Here is a 24911-nt window from a genome sequence, read left to right as displayed (position 1 = left end):
ACTACCCAGCAAAGCCCTGGAGAGCTTAATCCTGCACCCACCTTTGCTTTAGGGCTGAGGGATGCAATGCACCTACGTATTTTGCCATCTTGCAGCATCAGTAGAAGACCTTTTCCCCCAGCTGCTCACCACCACAGCTGCTGCACAGCCAGCGACCACTGCCTCGCACCTTGGTTCTGCTGGGCTGTCAGCTGCCCAGCCTGATCACATCCACACGCTTCTTCACTTCTCCATGTATCCATCCTAGCAGCTGCAGGGTCAGGCCACAACAGGACCACCCAAGCCAGCAATGATTCAGCCTGTTACTGAATGGGAGAAAAGGAACACAGTGCGCAGAGAAGCCTCTTGTCTAGCAGCACCCTGCATATAAGCTAGCAAGCTTATACTGCAAATTAGATTAAAACCTACTAAAAAAAAAAAAAAAAAAAAAAAAGAAAAAAACAACCACCAGAGAGATACTTCTTCCCAATGTATCACAGCAAGTTCTGACCTCAGACATCACATCTGATTTCCATTATAGGAAAATCAAGAAAGTCTGACCCTGTCGTACAGATACACTCTTTGAAAGGAAAAGAGCTTGATATTTGTCTCAATGTGTTCAGCTGGGACTATGCTCTCCCTCGTTTTAGAAACAAATGGCTCTGTAAATCCAGCAGAATTGAGCTTAGTGTGATCTAAGTGAACTAAACATTCTAACTTGGTATTTGCATTTTGTCTTATCAAAACAAATAGTAATCCACTCTTTAAATCCAGTATTTCTGTAATTAATTTGCAGTCACTAAAAATCACCTTTAATTGGATTAGTTACAATTACAATTTTTATTGTACTTATGTATGATTTCTCTGAAATCATGAGTTATATTTGTGGGGGGTTTTGGTATTGGATTTTTAGAAATATGAACTCTAGGTGAACATACGAGAGATGGGAAACATTAAAGAGGTAAATATTAAAACCCCCTTCACTCTTATTTTGACTGAGCTCATCTATGTATTCCCTCCTTTTTTCCCCAGCAATCCTGTCCTGTACCTGGACTCGACAGACCCCAATTAGCCACAAGAGTGATTCACTGCTGCTCCTCTGCTGCCTGACCTGCCCACGCTGCAGCGCATGGTGGCAGCTGGCGGGGACCTGCAGGAGTCTGATGGCCATCACGACTCTCCTTTCCTCAAGTGTCAGTCCGTCCCTGGCGTTAATCACCTCATTCTGATGAAGGAGGATCAAAGACATGCCTACGTTTTAAAACCAGACAGGTGTTTTCCTGGGCATAGCATGAGATGACTTGAAGGAGCTGACTCCTCTGAAATCTCAAGTTTTTCTAGCAAAACATGTCCCCTCATGACGCCTCCAGTTGGGCATCCACAAACTGCTTACCACGCTCTGGGACTAATCACTGTGTTAATAGTGCACCCTGGCTCAGGTCTCCAGTGTAGATAGTGCCATGACTTTGGGCATGAATTCTAACCCAAGTCACACTCTGCTTTTGGGAGGGGTTATTCCATAGCCAAGGGTACTGTCCACCACCTACGAGTGTACAAAGTCACCAACGCATCTCCAGTGACCTCAGTCAACACTGGCTGAAGGTGTGGAGCACACTATACACAAAAGGGACATTCCCTTGCACTGTACGTGCTTGTACAGCTGCAGAAGCCATCTAGGTTTCTCTACGCATATTCTGAGATGAAATCAAATGTCGTGTAAGGAAAAAATCAAACAAAAAGAGGGCAACAACCTATGGGCATAGCTGACCCTAGACAAATGGAATAAATTTACTGGAAATACAGGGTTCTCATTCAAGACCTTTCATTCTTAAAATAAAATTACATGGCACATTGGCAGGAGTTCTGGCACTGCTGTAGCACCAGTTACAATTTCACATTTAATACATGCCATAAAAACAGCACATTTGATTCACATGAGCATGTCCTGTCACATAAATGTAACACCATGCTTCGTTACGTTTTCTATCACATATATGAACATGCTGCCTTCCTTTCCACTCCCTCCAGCTCTCACAGCTCCTTGCGAACAAAAGTACAGCAAGATTTAATCAGGCATAGCGAACTGAAAATTCATTCTTTAAATTGATGGAGTCAAATTAGCTACTAAGAAGTATAAAGCACAAAACAAAGTTCTCCGGAAAAAAAAGAGAGAGTTCAGCCAGGTGCTATATTTTAAAAAAACAACCCAGAACTCATAAATGATGCACATTTTATGCAACCCGACTTTATCTAAGGCTCTAGTGTTTCTATTGAACTAACCCCTTAAACAAAATGTGTCTCTAAGGCTTTTAACAGCCACCTCTTCTTCCACCGCTGTTGCTAATACATATACCTCTGGCTTGAGCCACCTCCTGCTCCCCATTTTCCACAACAGTTCGGGGCTGGTGGGTGCAACACTCGCTCCGGTTATAAAGCCAGCTATTCCGTAGGGAAGAGAGATCAGCGGGACAGACAAGCATGATGCCTGCAGAGCGCTCTATGCAGCACAGCAGCAGACACAGGCTCACCCATCCTCTCCAGCTCCCCTGCGCCCTCCTGCCGGGGAGAGCGGGCTGCTGCCCCCCCAGCCCCTCCCCCAAGGCGCTTCTGGCCCGTGCCCAGCCCTGTGCTGAGCCACTTGACCGCAACAGTCAGCAGAGGATGGAGCTGCGGCCGCAGCGGCGGCTTTCTGCGGGGTGCTGTACGGCAAGCGCACAGCAAGGGGCTGGGAAAACAGCAAGGCCAGCGAAACGCAGGGCAGGACCTCGGCAGCCCACGGTGAGATGAGCCGAGATTGCTGCGCTTGACAAAACAGCCGGATCAATATGTAAAGGAGAACGAGGGTAGAGAAAGAGTAATCGGAAAGAAGCATTACTTTCCTCAGTTTCTCTTCAAGTTCCATGGCCAATCACGGCACAAATGATGCGGAGCTTATATATTTAGCATCTTTGTTCAAGAAATTGCATGGCCCAATTCATTTTGCTTACAGTGTGTGTATTGCTTGAAAATACAGCCTCTGACTTGATGCTCAGACACTAGGCAGACATTAAGTATGTTAATATTGCAGTTGTAATTACATGTTTTTTTTCTTCCAGTTTTGGGAAGATAATTCTTTGGAATAATTACATAGAGGGTAACTAAGTTCTGGGAAACGTTTGAGTCACCAAGAATCACATCTGCACTCGGGAAACGTTTGAGTCACCAAGAATCACATCTGCACTCCAGCAGAAAGGCTTGTCGAAATCCTGGACATTTTTATCCCTGATAATTATAAGAGATGGGAAAAGCAAAAAGTTGGTTTATGCCTTTTAGGAGAAACACATGGAGTCTGTTTGGAAGATGCTATAGGGATTTCCTCTAATGGAAATAGCATAGCTGTTATGACAAGTTTCTGACTTAAAATTTGCTGAAGATTTTCCACTTCACAATTAGAACAGCATTTTACATTTACCCAATACCTCTGTGCTTAAAGGGCACACAGCCAAACTACAAACATCTCTCAAATCTTATGAACTTCCCAGGCAGAACTCCTGCCTAGAGCCAGGGATGAAATGCAGGTATGCAGACAACTTTAGTTTGTAGTACAGTCACTGCGTAACAGGACACTAAAGCACTCCACAAAGAACTGAAGAAGAAAATTACATACAACCGAAGCTGCCACTTAAATATCAGGCGTGCAGAATTCCAACTCTGAAGCTGCTTATTTCAGAGCAACCAAGGACCCGTGAATAAACAAATGAAAAACAAATGTAATTTTTCAGTGTTCAAAAATGGGATTTTAAAACCCGAAGGTTTAACATTTTAACAAATTCATCAGTAGCTGAAATAAGTTCAAGTGGAGCTGCTGTACCTTATTCTCCTCCTTCCCTGTCCAGTTGTAATGCAGATTATTTCAGCAGCCCAGGGTCTCTCGGTAGTGTTTGTGTGGTACCCGTAGGTCTGGAGTCCTCTATTCATTCGCATTATTTAAATAATAATACATATGTATAATCCTCCTTCCTCCTGTAACTGTTCTACTTGAAGAACCAATTAATTCCATTTGTTACTTCCTGGTGTATTATTTCTTCTCTACAAGCTGGAATCCCTTTAGGATCCCTGTCTGCCCTTGACTGCTAATGATTTCCTTGGCTTTTCAATCATCAGAGCCTCTTCCTGTGGATTTCAGAGCATTATTGTGATTGTCAATTTTAATAATGTGGGTTTTCACAGTCTGTGCCTACTGCAGGCCTTTAAGGAAAAAAAAAAAGAAAAAGAAAAAAAGAAACCATCCTGCTTTCCATTGCTTTAAAATTAAAGTAACCAATTATTTTGTTGTTTTGTTTTTTTTTTAATATAAGTAACTCAGTCTTATGTAGTGTATGTCCATATATGATGTGCTACATACACAAACACTGACACAGCTCTTCTCTCCTTCTGTTACTGGTCTGAGCAATAACCATAAAACGCCCCAGTCTTTCCCCTTACACTAAAGAAAGCCAGCTTCCAAAAGAGCAAAGCAGGGAAAGGATCAGCCACTTAAATGCCTTTACACAGAAGGTACAAGGCGCTGTTTTTATTTGCATCCAGAACCCCCTTAGGAATGGCAGAAGCCATTGTATCCGAGGAGGCTACCTCAAGCTTCTTTTCAAGAGATTATGGATGAAAGACATTTAACATATTTTCAGGAATTCAACTGTTGTATAAGCACCTGATAAATGATGTGTAAGCACTTGAGTAACTATTTTGAGGCCCACAATTCTGAAACAGAGGCATTTCCTGGGGCATCAGGCTTCAAGGATCCAAGTTCCAGATCACTTGTACCGCCTTTTGCACTGCGAGGTGATCAGGGAGAGCACGGAATGCCCACGCACCTCTGTGGCTGGGTAGATGGATTATTTGAGCTCTGAGGTTTCAGGCAGAGCTACACCACCAGATTCACTCCTAGAGCTGCACTCTTTCGAGTTGCAAGTCTCCAATCAATGTCACTGGTCCTGTCTATTAGCCTGCACCCAGACTGCTCTGCACGGATGGGGATTAAAAAATCTTCCCTATTCTGCTTAGGTGAACAGCACAGTACCACCTTCAGCCTCAGCAAGGGCTTCTGCTGATGTTTTTCATAGCTGAATAAACACCATAAATGCAAAGAGAATTGACACGTTCTCTTAATACTCTGCCCTGTATTGCTACCACCACTTGAAGTGGTGCTCGGGAGCTGAGAACAGGAGAGAGGTCAGTGGGAAGTTTCTTTTCTTTCCATTACTTTGGCTGAGGGACACCAGGCTCTGCCACACATGTCTCCTGTCCTGCTGCCTGAGCAATGCTAAGGTGCCCACACGGGTGTTTGTTTTTTTTTTTTTTTCCAAACTGTTCATTGTGGCAGTGCAAAATTAGGTGTAGGTCTGAGATTCCAGTTACATCTGTCTGTAAATAAGCAGCGCATCTGTTGTCAGAGCTGCACAGACACCAAAAAGCTGACGTTTGTGAAGTTACCCAGGACCAGCTGAGATTCAGCTCTGCCCCATTTTGTCCAAATGATTATTTCCTAATGAAACTCACCATAAGGTTGATGATCAGACCAAGCGTCAGCTTTCAAATGCTGCCTTAGTTTCTTCCTTTTAGTTACTGATCAACCCAAGCATACGAGTTCATCTGTTTTGAAGGAAGCGTTACTAAAAAATGCAGCAAACCGCAGCCAGTTATACCAGGTTATGGGAATGCACTGCAGTCAATCACCTAACAAGTAGCAACAGTACTCCTATTGGCATAAAAATAGTGTACAAAAAGCACAGGGAGGAAATAGACAAGTTGAAATGCTAGGAAAGAAAATGTTCTGGAGCACAGAAGTGCTTCCCTAAAGTGACAATCCCTTTTACGAGGGAGTTGAAGCTGAAAGAAGCAGACAGAGGCAAACAAAATAAGGGCCAGCAGTGGGAAGGGTCCTTCACATCCCCAAGGAGCTCATGTTAGCTTTCAGAATCCCAGGAAAAGAGGACATCCAGGGAGACAGGTTTCGTTCCAGCAAAGGGATCACTATTAAGCTCATTATCACATTGCCAGACCCCACCATTTAGGCATATTCACAGCTGATTCTCACATCCAAACACATTTTTTTATACAAGACCGTTCAAGTTCACATTCACACTCCCATCTCGGCACACACACCAAGCATTTGTTGGTAGGTTTTAGCAAGCGATTTCCCACTAGGGTAGCTCAAGGATGAAGCTTCTTTCACCTTCTTGGGGAACAGCTGCTCCTGGCTATCACCAGTGACATGATTTGGAAATACACTGACCCCAGTCTGATTCATGATGAATATGCACATAAGAACATAAAAATTGTGGGCATGCATTTATGCACAATAACGCAAACAAAATATGCATTAGGCTGCCTTGTAATGCTCATACCTACAAAAGGTTAAATAGCCCTAGGTGACAGAGAGCTATTTAAATGGACCTTTTTATAATGGCAAACAATAATGCATCCTGGTTACCTTCTGACATGGCTTTCTTCCAGTCAGCATTAAGGAAAATTACTACCTGATTTTAATATATCTTGGTTCAATTTCATGCAGGCTTATTGTCTTCTAATTATCAACACAACAATTTGATCCGCATCCAGATTAAGGCGCTGCCCTGACTTCTAACACCAGAGCAACGCCCGTGGTGGTGTGCTGATTTCTCAAGCAGTAAGCAGTTTGCTGTTGTCTCAGATCCCCAAGGCACAAATAAGCAGATGCTGCATTAAAGCTTGTTTTACAAAACTGCTTCAGTTGTGATATACATTTTTAATATAATATACTGAGTGCATTACAGTGAAAACTGCCAGGGCCAGTAAACTCATACAAATTCATTAGCAAGACCAGCTTCTCAATTAAGTCTAGCTGAAGACTAGCTCTAGTCGAAAAGAATTGTCCAGAAGCAGTTGAAATGAGTGAAAAGCTTGTTCGTGTTTGCCACACGTGAGCACGGCTTAGTTTACCGTTTCAGTTTTCCGAACGTCACTTGGGATTGTTTCTCATCAAGGACAAGCTTCAGCGACCTTTCTCTTCTTTTCATCACAAGGATACTGTGGTTGGCTTGAAAGCTTGAATTTTTTACAATATTACTATTCTGAGCATAAAAGCAGAGGCGCAGGTTTTCCTACCCAGAATGACTTCTACATAGGAGACACTAGTAGCCAAATGTTTTGCAACACCCATTGACATGCTTTCATTTACGGGCAGGTTTAAAGGATCAGAAATTATCTCTTCTGTTTTTGAAAGACAAGCCAAGGGAGAAAGCAATGTTTTCACTCTCTTTGGCTTATTTGCATTTCTTACCTACACTCTTCTCCCTCAATTGACATTGTCAGCTGTAGGATGACAAGTGAAGAGCACCTCTGGAGTACTCTGTAGCTTAATCCTCTACAATGCCTGTAAACTATATAGTGAATTGGTGGTTACAACAGGAGCTCTTAAAAAGCACAAAATTTCACCCTTCCTTCAAACTGAGAGGAATCTTTGTTGAGCACTTTGAAGAAACTCAAGCTAGCAAAGGATTAGTATTCTAAATGTATTTGTTTAAAGACAATGCAATGTAAAATATACCAAAAAATTAATCTGGCCAGCAGCAGACTAAGGTTTACACAAAGCATCTGCTGGTTGCCTCTGGTAAAATACATTTGTCTCGATGGTGTTTATGGCATAACTGGCTGCTACTGCTGAGAGCCGTGCTACAGCAGCCTTCCGCAACAGCTTACCTTAAAGGAAGAGAAGTTCCGGAACATAGCCTTCTCCACCATTTTCAGGATTACTGTCTTTTATGAAGCCCTCTGGCACCAAGTCTTTCCAGACAATAACAATGCAACCGTAGCAAGGGGGATGAGTTGAGGGAAGAGCTTTCCCTCCCTCACTACTCTTTTTTCCTGCTGTGCTTCGCTGTATTTCTTGCCAGCACACATCCCTGAGCGGTTTTCCCAAAGGCTGATCACCAGGCCAGGGTGCTCTGCAGCATCTTCTCCCTCTCCTCTTTACATTCATACGTGATCATGACAGTGTGCTTACTTTTCTCTCCGCAGGATGATGGCACCTGCATAACCACTTTTTCCCCTTCATTGGAGGTAACAAAGGGTTGCTGGAACTTCCAGCTTGTTTACAAGCCCAGCTGACATCCAGCTGAACCAGTCTAACCCCTTACCAAATGACACTAAAAGTGACACAAAGTCCTAAAAAACACAAAGAATTTTCATCGCCTGCCCCACTCTGAGACACTGCCATTTGACAAGTGACATGGTTAAATTACTTCTCAGGGCCATTAATTTAAGGCTGGAATTTGCAGAGATTTACACAGTGACACTTGTCTCGTATATGCTAGCACCTAGTACCACTGTACAAGTAGCTGGGCCCTAATTTAACCTGACCTTAGCAACTTGCGCAATCTGACAGCTCCCCATGCTGTTCACCTGCTGTCAGATCAGAGTCTGCTCAGGATCTGCCATTCCCTCTACCTCTCTTCAAATTAATAGCATTTCATCAGTTAGCTCTACAATGCCATTAAACACAGAAACAGCAGAGATGACTTTTCAAGGCCCCGATCCTGAAGTCACAGCGCTTTTAAGGGAGGGGAGAAAATTAAGATTATATGCCTCCCCACCAGGTATCATTTAAGACAAGTGGGGGTGCATATTCCTAATTACATAGCTTGCACAAGTAATCTCTTCAAGAAAGAAGAGAATTCTGAAATGTCTTATGAAATAGGATGAAAGACTGTTTGTGCTGCCCTTTTTCCTGCCCCTAGCAGCTGCCCAATTCCTTAGTTTAAACAAAGCAAAAATCTCTCCTTCCTATGAATTAAGGTGAAAAGCAATGAAGCAGGAAGACCTCAAGATGAAGACAGGGAAATACGAAGCAGCACAGTGAATGTCCAGGCTGCTATGTGTAGAGGTTTCTTCCATTTGTTTATCAACTTTGAACCTTCTTGTGTTCTATGTTTATAATTGTTTTCAAATAACTATAATGCTCTAGAAAGACTTCAGATATTCTTTCCAATACATAAATTACAGATAGATTTTCTCAGCGTTACTTCCAAAGTAGGGTGCTTTTTTTGTCTGCCCTGGCACTGGCTTGAGACTGTGACAAACTGCAGATTATTCTCTACCTAGCTGACCTCTGTAAAGCAGGTTTAGCTTTAACACAACTGCCCGACTGCCCAGTGAAATTGAGAGAATCTCTTTTAACCAACAAACACACAGGAGCTGAGATGGAAAGAAGGTACTTAACCCTCAGGTAGAGGGTAGATGGACAGGCACAAAAAAATCCATAGAAAAATCCTGTTGAAGGCTGCCCAGCACTACCACATGCCTGCTAAAACTGCTGTTTCCAAGTAGTAAGAACGAATGTCTTCAAACCAAAATCTTTCACTTCATATGTACTATTGTCAATTCAAAAACTGGCTCATGGTACTGTTTTCAAATAAAAAAAGAATCCAAGAAAATCCTTCTGAACAATATAAGGGAAATTTTAGTCCAGAAGCACCTGTCATCCAGCTAAAGATATCCAGAAAGAGTACCTTAGAGCAGAGGATCTAGGGCACATTGCGGCTTTCCAACCCGAATCCATAAGTAACACTAAGAGGTTCAGATACAGATTTACTCTACAGGTGAGAGGTGAGAAGAGTTTCTCTCCATGTAAAGTCTTCGTGGCTGGCTTTTTTTTTGGGGGGGTGGGGAGCGGGGATGAGGGGCGGCAGAAATTACTGCTGCTGCCTATAGATACTGCTTAGGCATTTGCCACCCTCACCTCTAGGAGAATGCTCAAGTGTTGAAATCGAGGGTCTCAGATCTGATGCACCCCACAGGATACCAGCTGATAAGAGTCTACCATGTGAATGGTAAATGAAAAATCAAAGGAGAATACCCAAGCACATTTTTCCAGGACCCATGGCGTAGACCCCTCTGACACAAGGGATCCCTGCCGGGCCAAGCTGCTACTGCCACAGCAAGGGGACAGTCATCACCAGCAGGGCAGGAGGGGAGAAACCCCAGGAGGAAACCAGAAAGAGTTCTAACAGCAAGGATGAAGCCAAGCCTGGCGTGGCCCCAGCACCTGAGATCGCGTGGTTTGATCTCGTAACTTGCTGAGCACCCTTCAGCTCCTTTCGGGAAATGTAAGGGGTCAGAACGCAGCTGTAGGCAGCAGCTGAGGGAGCTGGGCCAGAAGGGGGTGTGATGACAAAGGTGCCTGGGCAGGTGTCATCTGCCCTTTTCAGTCCTGTTGTGTAGGTAGAAGCTCGCAGCCTGACTCCCACACATGCGCAGCTTGGCCAGGCTGTATTTGCCAAGAGCAAAGACTAACAAAACTTTACAGTCGCCTGCTGAGCCTCTCCAATGCTGCCTGCAAAGACTTCACAGGACAACCCTCCCGCCGGCTTTTAAAGGTCCCCTTCTGCTGCTTCTGTGGCACCCAAGAGAACGGCAGGACCCTGCCCCCTGAAGCCCTGAGCTGAGCTTCCCTATCCAGCACAGATACACAGGGGCATCACCACCGATCCTGGCGCATCAGGTCACAGGAAGAGAGACAGGACACCAAGGAGGGGGGCCACAACCCCACTCAAGTTCCTCACACAAATGGGGCAGGCGAACCTGCCCATACTCCGTGACACCCCGTGCTTTGGGGCCGAGTGGCCAGCTGAGAGGGGACAGCACCGCCGTGCCATGCAGGAGGGGAGCTGGAGGCAGGAGCCAGGGGGAAAGCTCACAGTATGGCACATACTCCAGTCCCGTAATCTTAGGGAGGGCTACGCAAGGGCAGGGGAGCCCTCTGCACATTGCTAGCAAAAGCCTTCGGAGAGCCAAGGAAGAAAGAAAAGACTAACAAAACTTTTCAAAATATTTGAGAGAACCTGCGCCAAAATCTCCTTAGATGTGTATCCACAACTAAGCATGAGAACTAAATCGCTGCTGCTTCCCGGTCACAGTCTAAAAGCACTGATGCAGCAATAAGGACAGCTTAATTGCTGAGAGGCTTACATATTAATAGCAGAATTTTTGTTCAGAAACATGTGAAAGCCTGTAGGCTTTGGAGCAATAAAATAGAATTGGGGCCGTATGGTGGCAGAACAAAGTCTGCTGAAGAGTGTTGTATTTTCTGCCTTTGATAGGGACTTTCCAGAGCTGTCAGCTGAGCTGCAGAATTAGAAACCTGACATTGCAGCAGTCAGTTTTTAGATTTCAAGCTGTTCAAATGACTTGCCTCCAGGGAGGAATATCTAGCACACAGGAATCAATAGCGAAACAGGTAAAGATGCCAGCGTGCAGGGGCAGCCACCCCAACACCATACCCCAGACAGCCAGGCAAATCTACTGAAAAGGAGTCGTGGGAGAGGACGATGGAAAACCTTGCTCCCTCTGTGAATCAGTGTAAGAGAGACGCTACAGACATTCACTACATTTGTGAGACTGCAGCTTGATTATATTTGATTCCACATCACAGACTGATCATCCACACACCCTCGGTTCACATTATGCCAGTGCTCCAAGCCACTTGCTGAAGAGATTATAAAAGAGCCTATTTTACCATATCCTCACCTCTGAATGCGTTACAAGTGACATCGCTTAATTTTAGCCAATCTGAACAGCTAATTAGATGTAAACAGATTGAAAAATTGTACACACAGGACAACTCATTTTTCAAAAGGCCACTAATCTAAACACACCTGAGTCCATCAATTTACTTCAACATTTGCCTAAATGAATTACAGCATAGACTTATCCTGCACTGGCCTTGTGATGCACGTAACTGGCTCCCTCCTCTTCTGATGGAAATCTCAGGCATTGTACAAAAGAATACGTTATTCGTTTATCAAGGCTCTATTGTAACAAAGATGAAGATGCCTCTCTGTCTGAATCTAGTGGACGACATGTATGAGCCAAAGCAATTACCGCCTGCTCTGGTACCTTCTCGCTCACCTCCCAAGCCCATCACATACACTAATACATCAAAGCCAGGGAGGATTCTTTGTAATAAGAGATACAAATCAAATTATATTTAATCATGATCAGTACAGGTTCCAATTTCAGAGCTCTCTGGGTGTGGTTCCCCCCCTCTGCTCTCACCCCCTTACACCAGGAGAAATGGGAAGAAAAAGGTTCCTGGACAGATCCTCCAGGGAGAGCTGGCCATCCTCCTCCTCCCCAAGGCTCCCTCCAAGCAACAGCTGGGGTAGGCCAGTAATTACACTGGGAATCAGAGCAGCACCCCAGGGCAGACAGAAGCCCAAAGGGGCGTCTCATGAGTGAGATGAGATGAGGAGCCACCAAAGTTATCCAGTGCCAGACAACGTAAAGAAGTCTTAGGAGGAAATGCAGTGTAGGATGGCCTATTTTTAAACACAGAGCAATTAGCCCAGCATTTTGCATAAGGTTTTCCTCTTCTGCTAAAGCCCACATCTCTTCCATTACCTGCATATGTAAATGTACACAATGAGAAGTGAGAGGGCAGAGAGAAAAACACTTGTGTGCATTTTGAAATGAACAAACATACCCACATAATCAATCCCTTCCCAGACTGCTTAACAAAATAGGCTAAACTCAGCCTATTTCATGTGTAAACTAATTTATGGCACCTGGAATTAATGGTCCACCAAGCACTTTCTGACCTCCCACGTGACAGAGGCCCCTGACTTCCAAATTGATGCTTGACTGAGCAGAGCAATCTAGACATCCAAGTGTCAAAACCTCAAGTGACGTAGAAACCTACACAACTTTTAATCACTTCTATGTGCTGTTGCCTTCATTTATAAACATGCATCTAAACTTTACTCTGAGTTTGTCTAGCTTTAATTGCTAGCCTGGCATCTCATTAGACCTTTGCCTGTCAGCATAAAGAGCCCTGCTGCTCATTTGCGTTCCCCACACCGGTATTTACTGATGGTGACCTACGTACCCCTTGCCTTTGCCTTGAAAAAGCTCAGGGCATCAAAGCTTTCACGGCCAAGCTTGCTGGCCAGCCACTGCCCTCGGCTGTGCACAGCCTTCTGCTCTGCTGCTCAGTGCCACTGGAGCTGCAGGCACCACGGCCAGTAAAAGTGAAGGCAATTTGACATCCTTACTCCTGCTCAGGAGCCTGCTTCTTACATATACCGGGATAACGGTGGCCCTTTGGCCCATTTGTGTTCACAGGGGACTCTCGCAACATGCCCACTAACTGCCAAGACTCCAGCTTTCTTCCTAGCATCACTGTTTCCAAGACCCTCTTCCCACCTCACTCCTCTGGTTTGCTGTCTTTGTTCTAGGGTCATGGCTTTACGTTCGGCCACGTCAGGCGGCCTGCTCTTGCACCACTGTACCTAGTAAATCAGGTTGCTTTGCATCGGTGAACTGTTGGGTTTCTTACTTCCCCAGTGACATCTGCCGAGAACTTGATCAATGAGGAAAGTATGCGCCCACCTAAGTCACTGGTAAAACAAACAAATAAATAAACAGCATGAGGCTGATCCTTGTGCTGTCTAACAACAATAAATCCACTTACAATTAACTTGTGAAGGGCAGCTTTTACTCCACTAATTGTGTACCATGTTAATTTTGCATGATTCTTGTTCCTTAATCATAGTGTCATGTAGTGGCATGCCAAATACTTCACTGACATCCACGTACGCTACATCAACATTGTTGTCTTTATCAAGAAAACCTGTAGCTTCATAAATAACATTTCATTTAGTTGACAAAATCTATTTACATCAGCCCATACTGCTCAGCATTAGTTCTCATTTATTTATTAAACAGGTCCGGGTCTGCATATCCTGCTTTACCTCAGAGTCAGACTGACTGGCCTATAAATAATCTGGATTTTTCCCCTACCCTTTTTAATACCCATGCATCTACATTCTTTCAGACCTTTAGAACTTTCCCATGTTATCAGACTTATCAAAACCCAACATTAAAGTTCCTTAACTAGTTCTCTTTAAACTCCTACCTGCGAGATATTTGGGGCTGCCGAGGTAAAAAGGGTCCTGCTTCAGTAGCTGCTTTTTTAATGGGTTTAAATAGGCACCATCATTATCTAATTCCCATGCAGCTAGAACAAATGAGATCAAGAAGTCCAAGGCATTAAAAAAAAAATATTAAAAAATCATGTGAAACATCATGGAAGAATTCTGACCTCTTCTTTCCTGAATCATGGTATTTTCAAAATGCAGTTTGGAGTTCTCCCTATTGTTGAGCATTCTGGGCTTCTGTTCAAGTATTTTCCTGAGCGATGAGGACTAAAAGCATTTTATGTGTTTGTTTTAATTGACAAATTAAGCACCTTCTATAAAACTATTCAAAAACCTGGGCTGAAAGACTTGTGGCAACTTCTTAAGAACTGGTAGCACTGTACTATAAAATTTGTACTTATCTGGATTTGATTATGAATTGGTCTGGATTCTTGGGCTTGCACCCAAACTTGTCCTGTATATGCATTTACATAAAGTAGGTGGCAATCTCCAGTTTGCTAAGTGTTTGGGAATCAGTCATGCCCTTCCTTAAGATAAATTCCCACTGACTTCAAAGACAGCAGGCAAACTTTCTGGTTTTATTTCCCAATCTCTGAAAGGAAAGAAAGCCTCTTAGACAAAAGGGAATTAAAACACCCAATGCAGAATATATTAGATTTGCCAGGGGCAGCTGAGGTCTGAAATGTAGTAAGAGTTAAAGAAAAGCAAGTACACGAACCTTGAGAGAGACTTGGCAGTTTTCATCCCATTTGTTCTTTTTAAGATCTCATGAGAGCATCTCACAAAATCCTATGTCATGCCAAAAAACGTTCAAAGCAAGCGCATAGTGAATCAGCTTCTTCAATCGCTAAACTACAGAATATATAACCAAGAGATGCACAAGGATCTGAAGAAGTTCTGGTCACTCCGAGACTGCCTCAGGCCCCACTTGTGCAAGACACCCATATTCAAAAGAAAACTGTGAAAGCAATGGCATTTAAGCATGTGATAAAAATTAAGCACGTGATAAAAACTAAGCATGTGCTTGAACGCATGCTCTTACCCCATGAAGTAAGGTGTTTGCAGCAAGCATGACAAAACCATTTGAAAGCTTGTGAACCATTTTTCTTCCCTGTGGAAGACTTCCCTGCATAGGAAAGCAAACGGTGGGCTAGATTCGCCTCTCACTGTCATCACAGCTAATCTCCAGTGACTCCACAGTTGTCACAAGCAAAATTAATCCAGGTTTACAGAGATGTAGCAGACAGCTGTAATCCACTACATCTCTCTCTTGCTGTGTTTACAATAATGGACCAATAAATGAGTATTTGTGATTAGATCCCCCCTTTTTAATCTGTTTGCTGGAGTATCATAGGATTTGTTTGCTGGTTTGATGACTTAGTTATTTGTGGATTTACAGATTGCACATGATTAGACAGCATATTTTTGATTTTATTGCTCTGTTTTGATGTGGACAGGCAGTTTTGACTTTTAAAGCAAAACCAGAGCAACCTCAGTATTTTTTGATGTAGGTGAGCACCCTCCCTTTCCATCTCCTTGCGTAGCTCTGAACTACTTACAAGAAGTGTTAAAAAACATGAAAGTCTGTATAATTTAGGCAAGAGGCTACAAATGGACAACATTCCTACTTCCCACCTAAAAAAGTCTGTGGATCTTCACGGCACCTTCTATTCATTTTCTTAAGTTTTGCAGGAATGGCTGAAAACGGACCACAGATCATTCACTGTGGGTCAACTCTTTCCCACAGTATTTCTCTGTGTTGATAGTCTGCTTGACGGGACCTGTGCATTCACACCTCACACTAAGGACACAGCCAGGACTTTGGCCCATTCATAGCAAAGCAAGCACAGGGATAAAATGCATTACTTCACATTGGATTTTTGCATTCTAACTTCAGAAGCAGCAAGCGAAACAGAGGCAGAACCCAGGTGACTAAATCCAAAACCACTACCTCCCGTACCGGTACTTTACATACAACCCTGGAGAGCTTCAACTTCTTAGGGGCTGTGGGGATTTGCTGAAACATCTCAGGCAGGCAGGGTCGATTAGCTGAGTACTTAGCTCAAATGAGAGGCTGAGAGGAGTCCGAAAGCTGGTATTCCTGACATTTCCATACCTTCCTAGGATTTCTGAAACCGTTAATGCATCTTACCCAACACAAGGTGCATGCGGCAGCGGCCTAAAATTTCAGTACTTGTGAATGGTCAAGTGCTTCTCATCTAGTCAACAAAACCCTAGGAACTTCATCCTCTCCTAATATTTAAAGGCCACAAAGAGACATTAACTGCCTTTTCCTGATCTAACTCTTACATAGGTCAGATGCGCGCCAGCCCTGAACTAGAAGTCGTGTAATCACGTTAGGACAGCAAAGAGCCTGAGCTAATAAACCCGGCCTTTCAAAGAGCTTATTGGTTTGGGCTCAGTGCCATGCTGAGGTTAACAAGGTAAAAAACTGTTTAACAAAGGAGACGTATATTTGACCATCCAGAGTCAGGTCAATCATTTAAGATTTAAACATTCCCTCCAGAGGTATTTACCCAGTCAGTGCACGTTGCTTATAGTTGATTCTGTACCTTCTGATGCTGCTTTAAATTACACCTCCCAAATTAAATTACAGCAGAAAAAGCTTTCCTATTACCTTATTGCAGCTGATGATAGCACGTGGGGTCAGCAGATACTCGGAATTCACATGAGAGAAGGATGTATCACCCATTACACCCGAGCAAAGAAAGGACGGGATCTGTAGCTCAAAATATGAATTCTCTTTCTTTCACAGGTTAAACTAACACACTCCCAGTATTTTCCCATATACTGAGAACATGTGTGTATGTGTGTGTTTATCAGTATTGCATTTTATACACTCTTTCATTCAAACCAATACACACTCCAGGTTTTATGGTGTATTTTGGCTCAAGTGTTATTGCTAGGACAGTGTTTACAGCAATATTCATTGTGTTCTGCATAGCCCTGCCCATCAATCAACCTTGTAATAAAGCAGAAAGGGAAATCAGTGGAAAAGCTGCAGAGCTGCCGAATTCAAAGTTAGTCATACAAAACCAGCACAGAGAGAAGAACAAATGCAATTAGGTCAAAGTGCCATTTGCCTGTTGATTAAAGAAAAAAAGATATACGTGCTGCATTACAGTTTACCTTAAAAAATAATATAGGCTTCAAAGCGTTAATTTTTCCCTCCCTATTTTCCCTGGGTTGGTGTTTCAAGATGACTGCTGCTTCGTACAGATTTATAATATGTATGTGTTTACTCACACATCTTTAAGCCAACAGGAAAGGCAGACCAGAATTCAAAATCTATCATTAAATCTACATGCTGGCACCTACAAGGAGCTGTAGGACTTCAGTTTTTCTGGATAAGACTGAAGGGATAAATTGAAAGAATGAACAAACAAACAAACCAGTCTCGTCCTTAAAATACACACACAAAGTGAGAGACACAGACAGAGGGGGAGAAGAAGGTGGCTTCTAAGGTTGTTGATTTCCAGGTTTATCTAAAAAATTAGGAATAACTTAGGGAGCAGTATAATCTCTGATTCTTTCTGGACTTCATAGGGGTATGCTGACAAACAGCGTGGTTCAAAAGATGCAGCACTGGTTTGGCTCTGAAGCAGCATGTGTTATTCCCAATTCAGCCGTTGAAGTGTGATGCCTTTGCCCAACTTGGGTATTGCAGCCTCTGCTTCACAGCTTTTATTGTCTCCCTCGCTGTGAAGAAGTGCCTCGCAGTATCAGGGTGGACCACACTGGAGTCCTAATCTTATAATTAGCACCTCTAGATGCCACCATAATAATAAATGGTGACGATGATATTGATGAATCATGACTTGTTTTTTCAGTCTGCTTTAGTCTAGGTCATAAAGAATTAATGTAAAAATCAAACTAGGATAAGATCTGTGTACCCAAGGGCCCCATATAATTCCCACTGGAGTCAGCAGGACTCGAATGGAAATTGAAGGACACTCTGAAAGTAACTCAACGTAGGTGCTTATGCACTGCTGTGCTGGGGGATCTCCTGGCGCGACAGTCACCCACAGTCAGCCCATCGGACTACGAAAGCAAGCCAATCAACAGAGCTAAAAATACAGATAATGCAGGGAGGGGAAAGGAGTGTTCAGTGTAAAAAAGAAACCAAGGAGACATGCTCTTAGCACATTAAGAGCCGTAATGAAATACTGCATCTTGAGTTTGTCGCTGTCTGCAGAAAGCTAGGAAATGAGCAAGAATTCATTATAAAGCTGCTCAAGACCAAAACATGAATCACTGGGTTCTAAAAAAACCCAGTTGTCTAGAGAACGGCGTAGATGAAAATGAATGGAATCTCTTTAAATTACTCTCTGTATAAACTCTTTCACATTCATTCTTTCTGCCATTGATTAGTATCTTTCTGGGATACGAGGTTTTAAATAATTCCACACCACACTCCCAGCTTCTGCAATCAAAACACAGAAACGGCTTTTGATCTGCATTTTCAGTCTTCATTTACAGGGAAAAATGTCTTCTGCAGTAAGAAGCTTGAACACCTACTGCTCTTACCCATTTTCTGGATATCCCCAAAGTGCATACTGAAGGCTCAGTAATCAAATGAGATTAAGATTCCTCCACCACTTTACAAATAAGGGGACTTTTGCATGCTATTGCTGCATAAAGAAGGATTAAATCACCTCTGGAAAGCCCTCAAGATCATCAAAGTGCTAAGAAGCTGAGACCTCTCTGATCCCAGCATCCCTGACAGGAAAGCAGAAAACCCCACTTCCTAAATAATGAATTGAGAAGACTTCTCTGCAAACCCAGGTAGGAATGTGTGGAGGGGAATCGTGGCCGGCAAAACACGGCCTCTGGCTATGTTGTTCCTTGCTCCTACTCTGTCCAGTTTTCTGAGAAAACAAGGTTCGTACAAACACACAATGTGTTTGTGTGTGTCTGCCCATCGCGTCAACCTCTTTTCAGCAATTTCTGAACACTTAACCAATTGTAACTTCATGTGACAGGAGCATCCTTGAGAGAGAAGCAGCACTGAGAGCTGAACTGGTGTCAGTCAGCGGAGAAACCACCTCAAAGCAAAAAACTTGCCGTGTTTCAAGGACTGGAGAAACACGATGCCCTTTACTAGTTCACAAGCTCAGTTAATTTCCTATTAGACGTGTATCTTATCATACCAAAGACATCCAACCACGAGATACAACTCTGTTGAAAAGCTGGTTCCCTCATCTCACAGCTTGCAGAGCGATACACAAGAGCACTAAGGGAACCCATGGGAATAATATGGAGGGGCTCCGGTAAGAAGCAACACCCTTTTCCACCTACAAGTGCTGAGAGGCAGAGATTCCCACTGCTAACGGTCCTCAGCAATTCAGACTGAAGGATCAGCCATTATAGGTGCCTTCAAGTAGAAGCCCATCTACTTTTTGTCTTTTTAACCAGAGCCTCCTACTCCGTGCCCTGGAGGCACTACTCACCCTGCCTGTGCCCACAGCAGTCCCACAGGGCTCCCTATCTGGGTCTCCCTGGCTGCAAGGAACCTCCCAAAGACCGACCACAACAGTTGCACAAGACTGAACCTTGCCAGAAAGTCTGCTAGCTGTGAAAAACACAATGTGTGGAAACGCAACACAGAGCAAACAGCAGTGCTGAAGTGTAGCGCTAGCCTGTGCCCTGCTGGCACTCCAACAGCAACAAGAAAAGGGGCAAATCAGCAAGAGAACGGTGGCTCCTGCGGGCTGCCAGCGGGTACCTTGCTGCAGATGGACCCAGCACCAGCCGTGGCATCCAGGACAGCCCCATTCTGCTGGTTGAGGCAGAGGCATGGCCAGCTGGGAGGGTCCCTATGGCTTAGTTTTGCAAAATATGATGCTGCATTGGTTAGCAGTTTGTTAGTCAAGACTGATACATAAGAAGCATAAGAAACAAAAACTTTCATAAAAACCAGAAAACACAGAAGATTGTCTAAAATTTCAGGCTTCTCACAGAAAAAAAACATCCCACTCAAGATTGTTGGAGTGGGTTTTACAAGACTTACTGTGATGACATCGAAAATTTATTACAGCTTTTACAACAAGACCGTGTCTAGTAAAGAGTGATGTAGTGACAACATTTACTTGGCTGGATTTAGCTTCTTAGGGCACATAAATATACTTTTGTACTTTAAGAACAGCCGTAGCTGCCTACTAAATCTTGAATAATACAAGGCAGCTTTGTAGACCTTTAAACACATGCACCAACTTGGTTCCGTCTCCTTCACAAATCTGCTTTCTTACTACCTGCCCAGTCAGTCCCCAAGGTCCTGTTCTGCTCATATCTCGTCAGCCTTAGCTTTTAAAAATGAAACTATTTGGAAATTCTGTTTTTAAATTCCCATGTTTTTGAGTATGGAATTCATTACTTGTAGAAAGCAGCCAAGTTTGTTTCCTCACCTCCCCAGTTATAAACCGAATGGGAGATCTTATCTGTTTTCCTTGGTACGTACGTGATTAATTTCGCACAACTTCATTGAAAACTGACATGTTGACCATATGTGTGAAAATCTTATCATAAACATAAATTGAATTGTAGATTTCAGTTAAGCACTGAATAAGGAATTTCTTTGGTGTAGTAGTTAAAAAGACAATTTAAGAGGACATTAGAGTTAAATAGAAATAGCTGGACAAAACTTTTGACAACAAATCGCAGTATTTAAGTTTCTGGGAAGCCAGATTTGAAGCATATTAAAGAGTCCCGATTTCCAGGAAGCAGCCTGCGTTCAATATTGGAAAATTAGGTCCCTTGCAAGCTCCTTATATGCTCATGTTGTTGGCCACTTCATGGGTAAAACTAATACTTTACCTATACATTGTGTTCTCTGATATACTGGTTACCAAAACTACATGAGGACTAAGTGATATTTTGCCAAACAACAGGGTTGCATTTGAAAAACCTGAATCCAGCCAGGGCCAGCCACAAAACCAGGTAAGAGCCCAGACCTGCTGTGTCTTATGCAGAAAGCTGGCTCAGCTCCGGTGGCTGCCCCAGGCTGCGGAGCCCAGCAGCAACACTGCCTGATGCTGACCTTGCCCTTCCCCTGCTCCCAGAGCTCACTGAGGGGGCTTGGGCAGAAATGAGGGTAACGGTTAAAGACAACCTTCCACAGCCACCCCAGCTAGCCCTGGCCCTCCCAGCCCCCAGTGCCACCTGACCCACTGGCCCCACCATGCAAGTAGCTCCCAGCAGTCACGTTCGTTCCCTGCCCTGGGGGAGGGCACTGCCCAGACCCAACACTTACACTTCCAGGAAGGACCGACCGGTCACAAACCCTAGAACCAGCGTTAAACAAGCAAACCCATAAATGACTGCACCTAAGAAATAATAATAAAAAAAATAATCCCCAACCCTGAACTGAAATGCAAGTTTTCCTGCATTTTACAGTATCCCCCTGTATGCAGTGAAGGGTTTGGACTGTTTCCACGTTCATTTTTGCTGCTGCTGTTCTTATAAGAGCACATTGTTCTTTCCCTCTGACATTTCTTCATATCTTTGAAAGAATGCTCTCCGTTACCACAAAATATTTGGCTTGAATCCTCCAGTGAGGAGGAGCCAAGGGTTTGGCTCATGTTTTAAAACAAAAGAAATATTACTCTAAACATAAAACAAATGAGTGCAACTGTAACAGTAGATGGAGATAGAGCTCCTAGCACAAGCTATGAATAATTCCAAGTCCTATTAAAAATATCACAGCTTTCTGAATTTCCCTAGAAAACAGCATGTCATTATTAGGTTCCAGCTTGACTAAAATGCAAAATACCACTTTTTTTCAGAGAAAAAGCTAAACAAAAGACAATATGCAATGTCACAAGTAAACTGCAAAGCCTATCCACTTACAATCTGAAACTGTGAAAGACAATGTGTGTACACATAACCACAGAGATACTAAAAGATGACTCTTACCTCCGTCCCCAGATCCCGAGCCAGCATCTGAAGAAAGAACAGAAAGAAATTTATATTCATGTTCTACAGTATGTGCTGTAAGCATGCAAAGCAAGACTGTTAAGTGTATTACAGTGTACCTCACATTTGGTATCATCCCTGGGTAAATCATCGAGTTCTAATCTGAACGTAGCTCACTCGAACCATCTTTTTCTCATGTCTTTTCTTTAAAGTCTCTATATTAGACTAAAATAACCTAAGCCCTGGAGTGCTGTAATGTCCTCATCAGCCTCTACTTTGTTTTGTTGTACCAAGACTGATAAAGCTTTGTTCCTAACAGCTGTGCAAAGTTACTTCACTTGCCCACTACTCACCATCAAAGACAATTTTTTAAACCCATTTTTTTAAGGCCAGGCCAACTGGAAATTCATGTCATTATCGTTACAAAACAATGTCAGCTCATCAGATCTTAACTAGTTGGAATAAACCATTGGAATTATTGGAAAATATTGGAAAAACTGGGAAAAAAAATGGAAATTGGAAATAACAATCAAAGCCTTTAGATAAATTATTAAAATGTCATTTTTCTCAAGGTTGTTGCTGAGTTTCAAAATCGAGTATTTCATATTTATTTTTCCTCTGCTCAATGTTTTGTTGGCTGGAATGACGAGAGTCACAAATTTAGAAAGTGCAACATCACGACATTGCCAAGCCCGGAGCTTCATTACAAAACTTTCCAAGTGAGGCAAAGCACAGAAATGCACACACATGTAGGGTTACCAAAAATAATCCATAAGAGGAATTTCTTTTTCAGGGAAGGGAGGGAGGTTATCATCCCAACCTCCCCCTTAGTGGAGGGGTCATCCAGTTATCAGCATCAAGATTAATAGACAGTTTGGAAAGGCTGCTTTGGGATCCAATTACCCTATGAACCGTTAGACCTAATTTACTGACAGCAAGGTCTGGTGGACCTGAACTGGCTTGCACACGCCATCCTTGCTCAAAGTTAAAAAAAAAAGGAAAACCTTTATTTCAATAAACGTGGCACAAAAATGACTTAAAATGGAAGATTTACACAGCAAGACTGCATAGATGCAAAGATTTACAAAGCAAGACTGGACAGATGCAAAAAGGGGCTGGAAAAGAGAACAGAAAATGGTGGGGGTTTCCCAGTGACCATCTCCTGCATTTTCCTGATCTGATCTTCTGTCCTGATGCTCTTTCCCAAATGAGCTACTGGGGAAAGGAGGGTGTCTTCATTAGAATGCCCTCATGGCTCTGGGAAGTACTGCTTTTCCAGGTGGGCCAGGTCTCCCCAGCACAGAGAAAGGAACGAATGCCTGCTACCACCGGCCTCCCCCAATGAACTACCACATTCTCTGGCACTTTGAATAGATGCAGTGCTTGGTGGCATGGTTTAGTGATGGACTTGGTAGTGCTGGGGTAACGGTTGGAATTGACGATCTCAAAGCTCTTTTCCAACCTAAATGATTCTATGATTCCATGAAAAAAACCTTGTGTCTCTCCTGCCCCTACCCTTCAACAGCCAGATGCCTGCTGGTCCTGGCCAGGAGGGCTGCCCACTGCCAGACCTCTCAGCACCCCAGGTCGCTGCTGGGGGGTCCTGGGCACCCTCCAGAGAGCCCTATCCCATGGGGAAAACCTGAGGTGCATGGCTGCTCCCTTCTCTGCTGGAGCCTCCTCAGGAGCCTCCTCCTGGGAGAAAGAAAAAAAGGCCAAACGATCAAGACTTCAGGAAAGCCTTTTTTTTTTTTTTTTTCCTTCTCTGTTTCTGAAATCCAAAATGTGTTTCAGAGAGAATGCTTCCAACACAGCCATTGCCAGTAGGCATGAAGTTTAAGAAAAGATGTAGCAAAGCTTCACAATTATCCCTTTAATCAAAAAGTTTGAATGAAAAAAGACCGGTTGCTGCGCTGAGAGAATTCACCAAGTTGAACAAATCCTATGCCACAATAGGCTTTGTCAGCCTGAGCTCTGCTTAATACCAATTTATAGACAAAAAAATTGCAGCGTATGTTTTTTTCCCTCTTGAAAATTGTCAGGTAACAGCTTCAGAGAAGAACAACATTTCCAGGGAAAGGAGTTTATTTTCTCTCAGGTGTACAAAACACAAAATTGCGGCACTGCAAAAAGTTTGTCTAATGCACTTTTTATTGACTCCTCCATCCTCAGCCAGGAAAAAAATTCTGCTTTAAGTTTAAAGAACTCTCTCAAGAACAAAGAGTTACTCCTCCTGCTCTTTTCAAGTTAACTTCACTGCCCACCTCTAACAGATACTGAGCACAAAAGAAAAACATCAAGAACTCCTGCACATAAGCAACTCAGTTTTCTTGACTGATTTTGCTCATTCACCTTTCTAGCTGTTTCATAAAAGCGGAGGTACAAACAGCTCACGATGCTCAGAGTTAAGCAAAGATGTCTCAAATGCCAGTCAGTTTTCACATAAGCTCTTTAATGAATTCTTCCAGCAGGTCCAGAAGAAAAACCTGTTGCCTAGACTTGTTTGTTAAGCATCTTTCAGGCCAAATCTTTAGCTGGTATAAATTGGCAGGGTGCATTACAACCAGGGGTCTGCTGAACTATACTAGCTGGGAATCTAGCCCTACATGCACAAAGAAAAAGCTAAGAAACTGGATTGCAGGCAATAATGCTCCAGTTCTCTCTCTCCAGATTACGGAGGGGTCTGTGGTAATCCAGATGCCCATTTATCAGACATCTGCTCATTTAATCTGCTTCCAGTTACTAGGCGTAGCAGCTCAGAAGTGTACGCAGCGCACAGGATGATCAGGAGCACAAGATACGTATTAAAAAAAAGAAATCAACTTCTGTGCTGGCTCTTCGAAACAGTGTCAAGGGTATACTGTATCATAGACGGTGAGCCTGTGCTAAGTTAGTGACTTCACAGGGAAGGATGGCAGCAACTTCTCATGCCTAAGACGGCAAAGAATTCTTCTGTAATGAATTCAAAGCAGGCATTCAAATAGCTTTCGCCATCCACAGGTTCTTTTATTCAGGGGCACGGCAAGGTCTGCAGGCAGCCTGGAGTGCATT

General features: G+C 43.3%; 1 protein-coding gene across 1 annotated transcript in view; it reads right to left on the bottom strand.

Annotated features, from left to right (window-relative positions):
* TMEFF2 (transmembrane protein with EGF like and two follistatin like domains 2) overlaps positions 1-24911 on the bottom strand; it is a 135545-nt gene that overhangs the window by 97930 nt on the left and 12704 nt on the right. The window contains exon 4 of the mRNA XM_080399897.1: positions 21861-21887. Coding sequence (XP_080256023.1) covers positions 21861-21887 — 27 coding nt within the window. The remainder of the gene's footprint in view (positions 1-21860; positions 21888-24911) is intronic.

The sequence above is a fragment of the Falco punctatus genome (assembly GCF_963210335.1).
Source record: "Falco punctatus genome assembly, chromosome: 8".
Taxonomy (NCBI): Eukaryota; Metazoa; Chordata; class Aves; order Falconiformes; family Falconidae; genus Falco; species Falco punctatus.
This window is presented reverse-complemented; position numbering and strand designations above follow the sequence as displayed.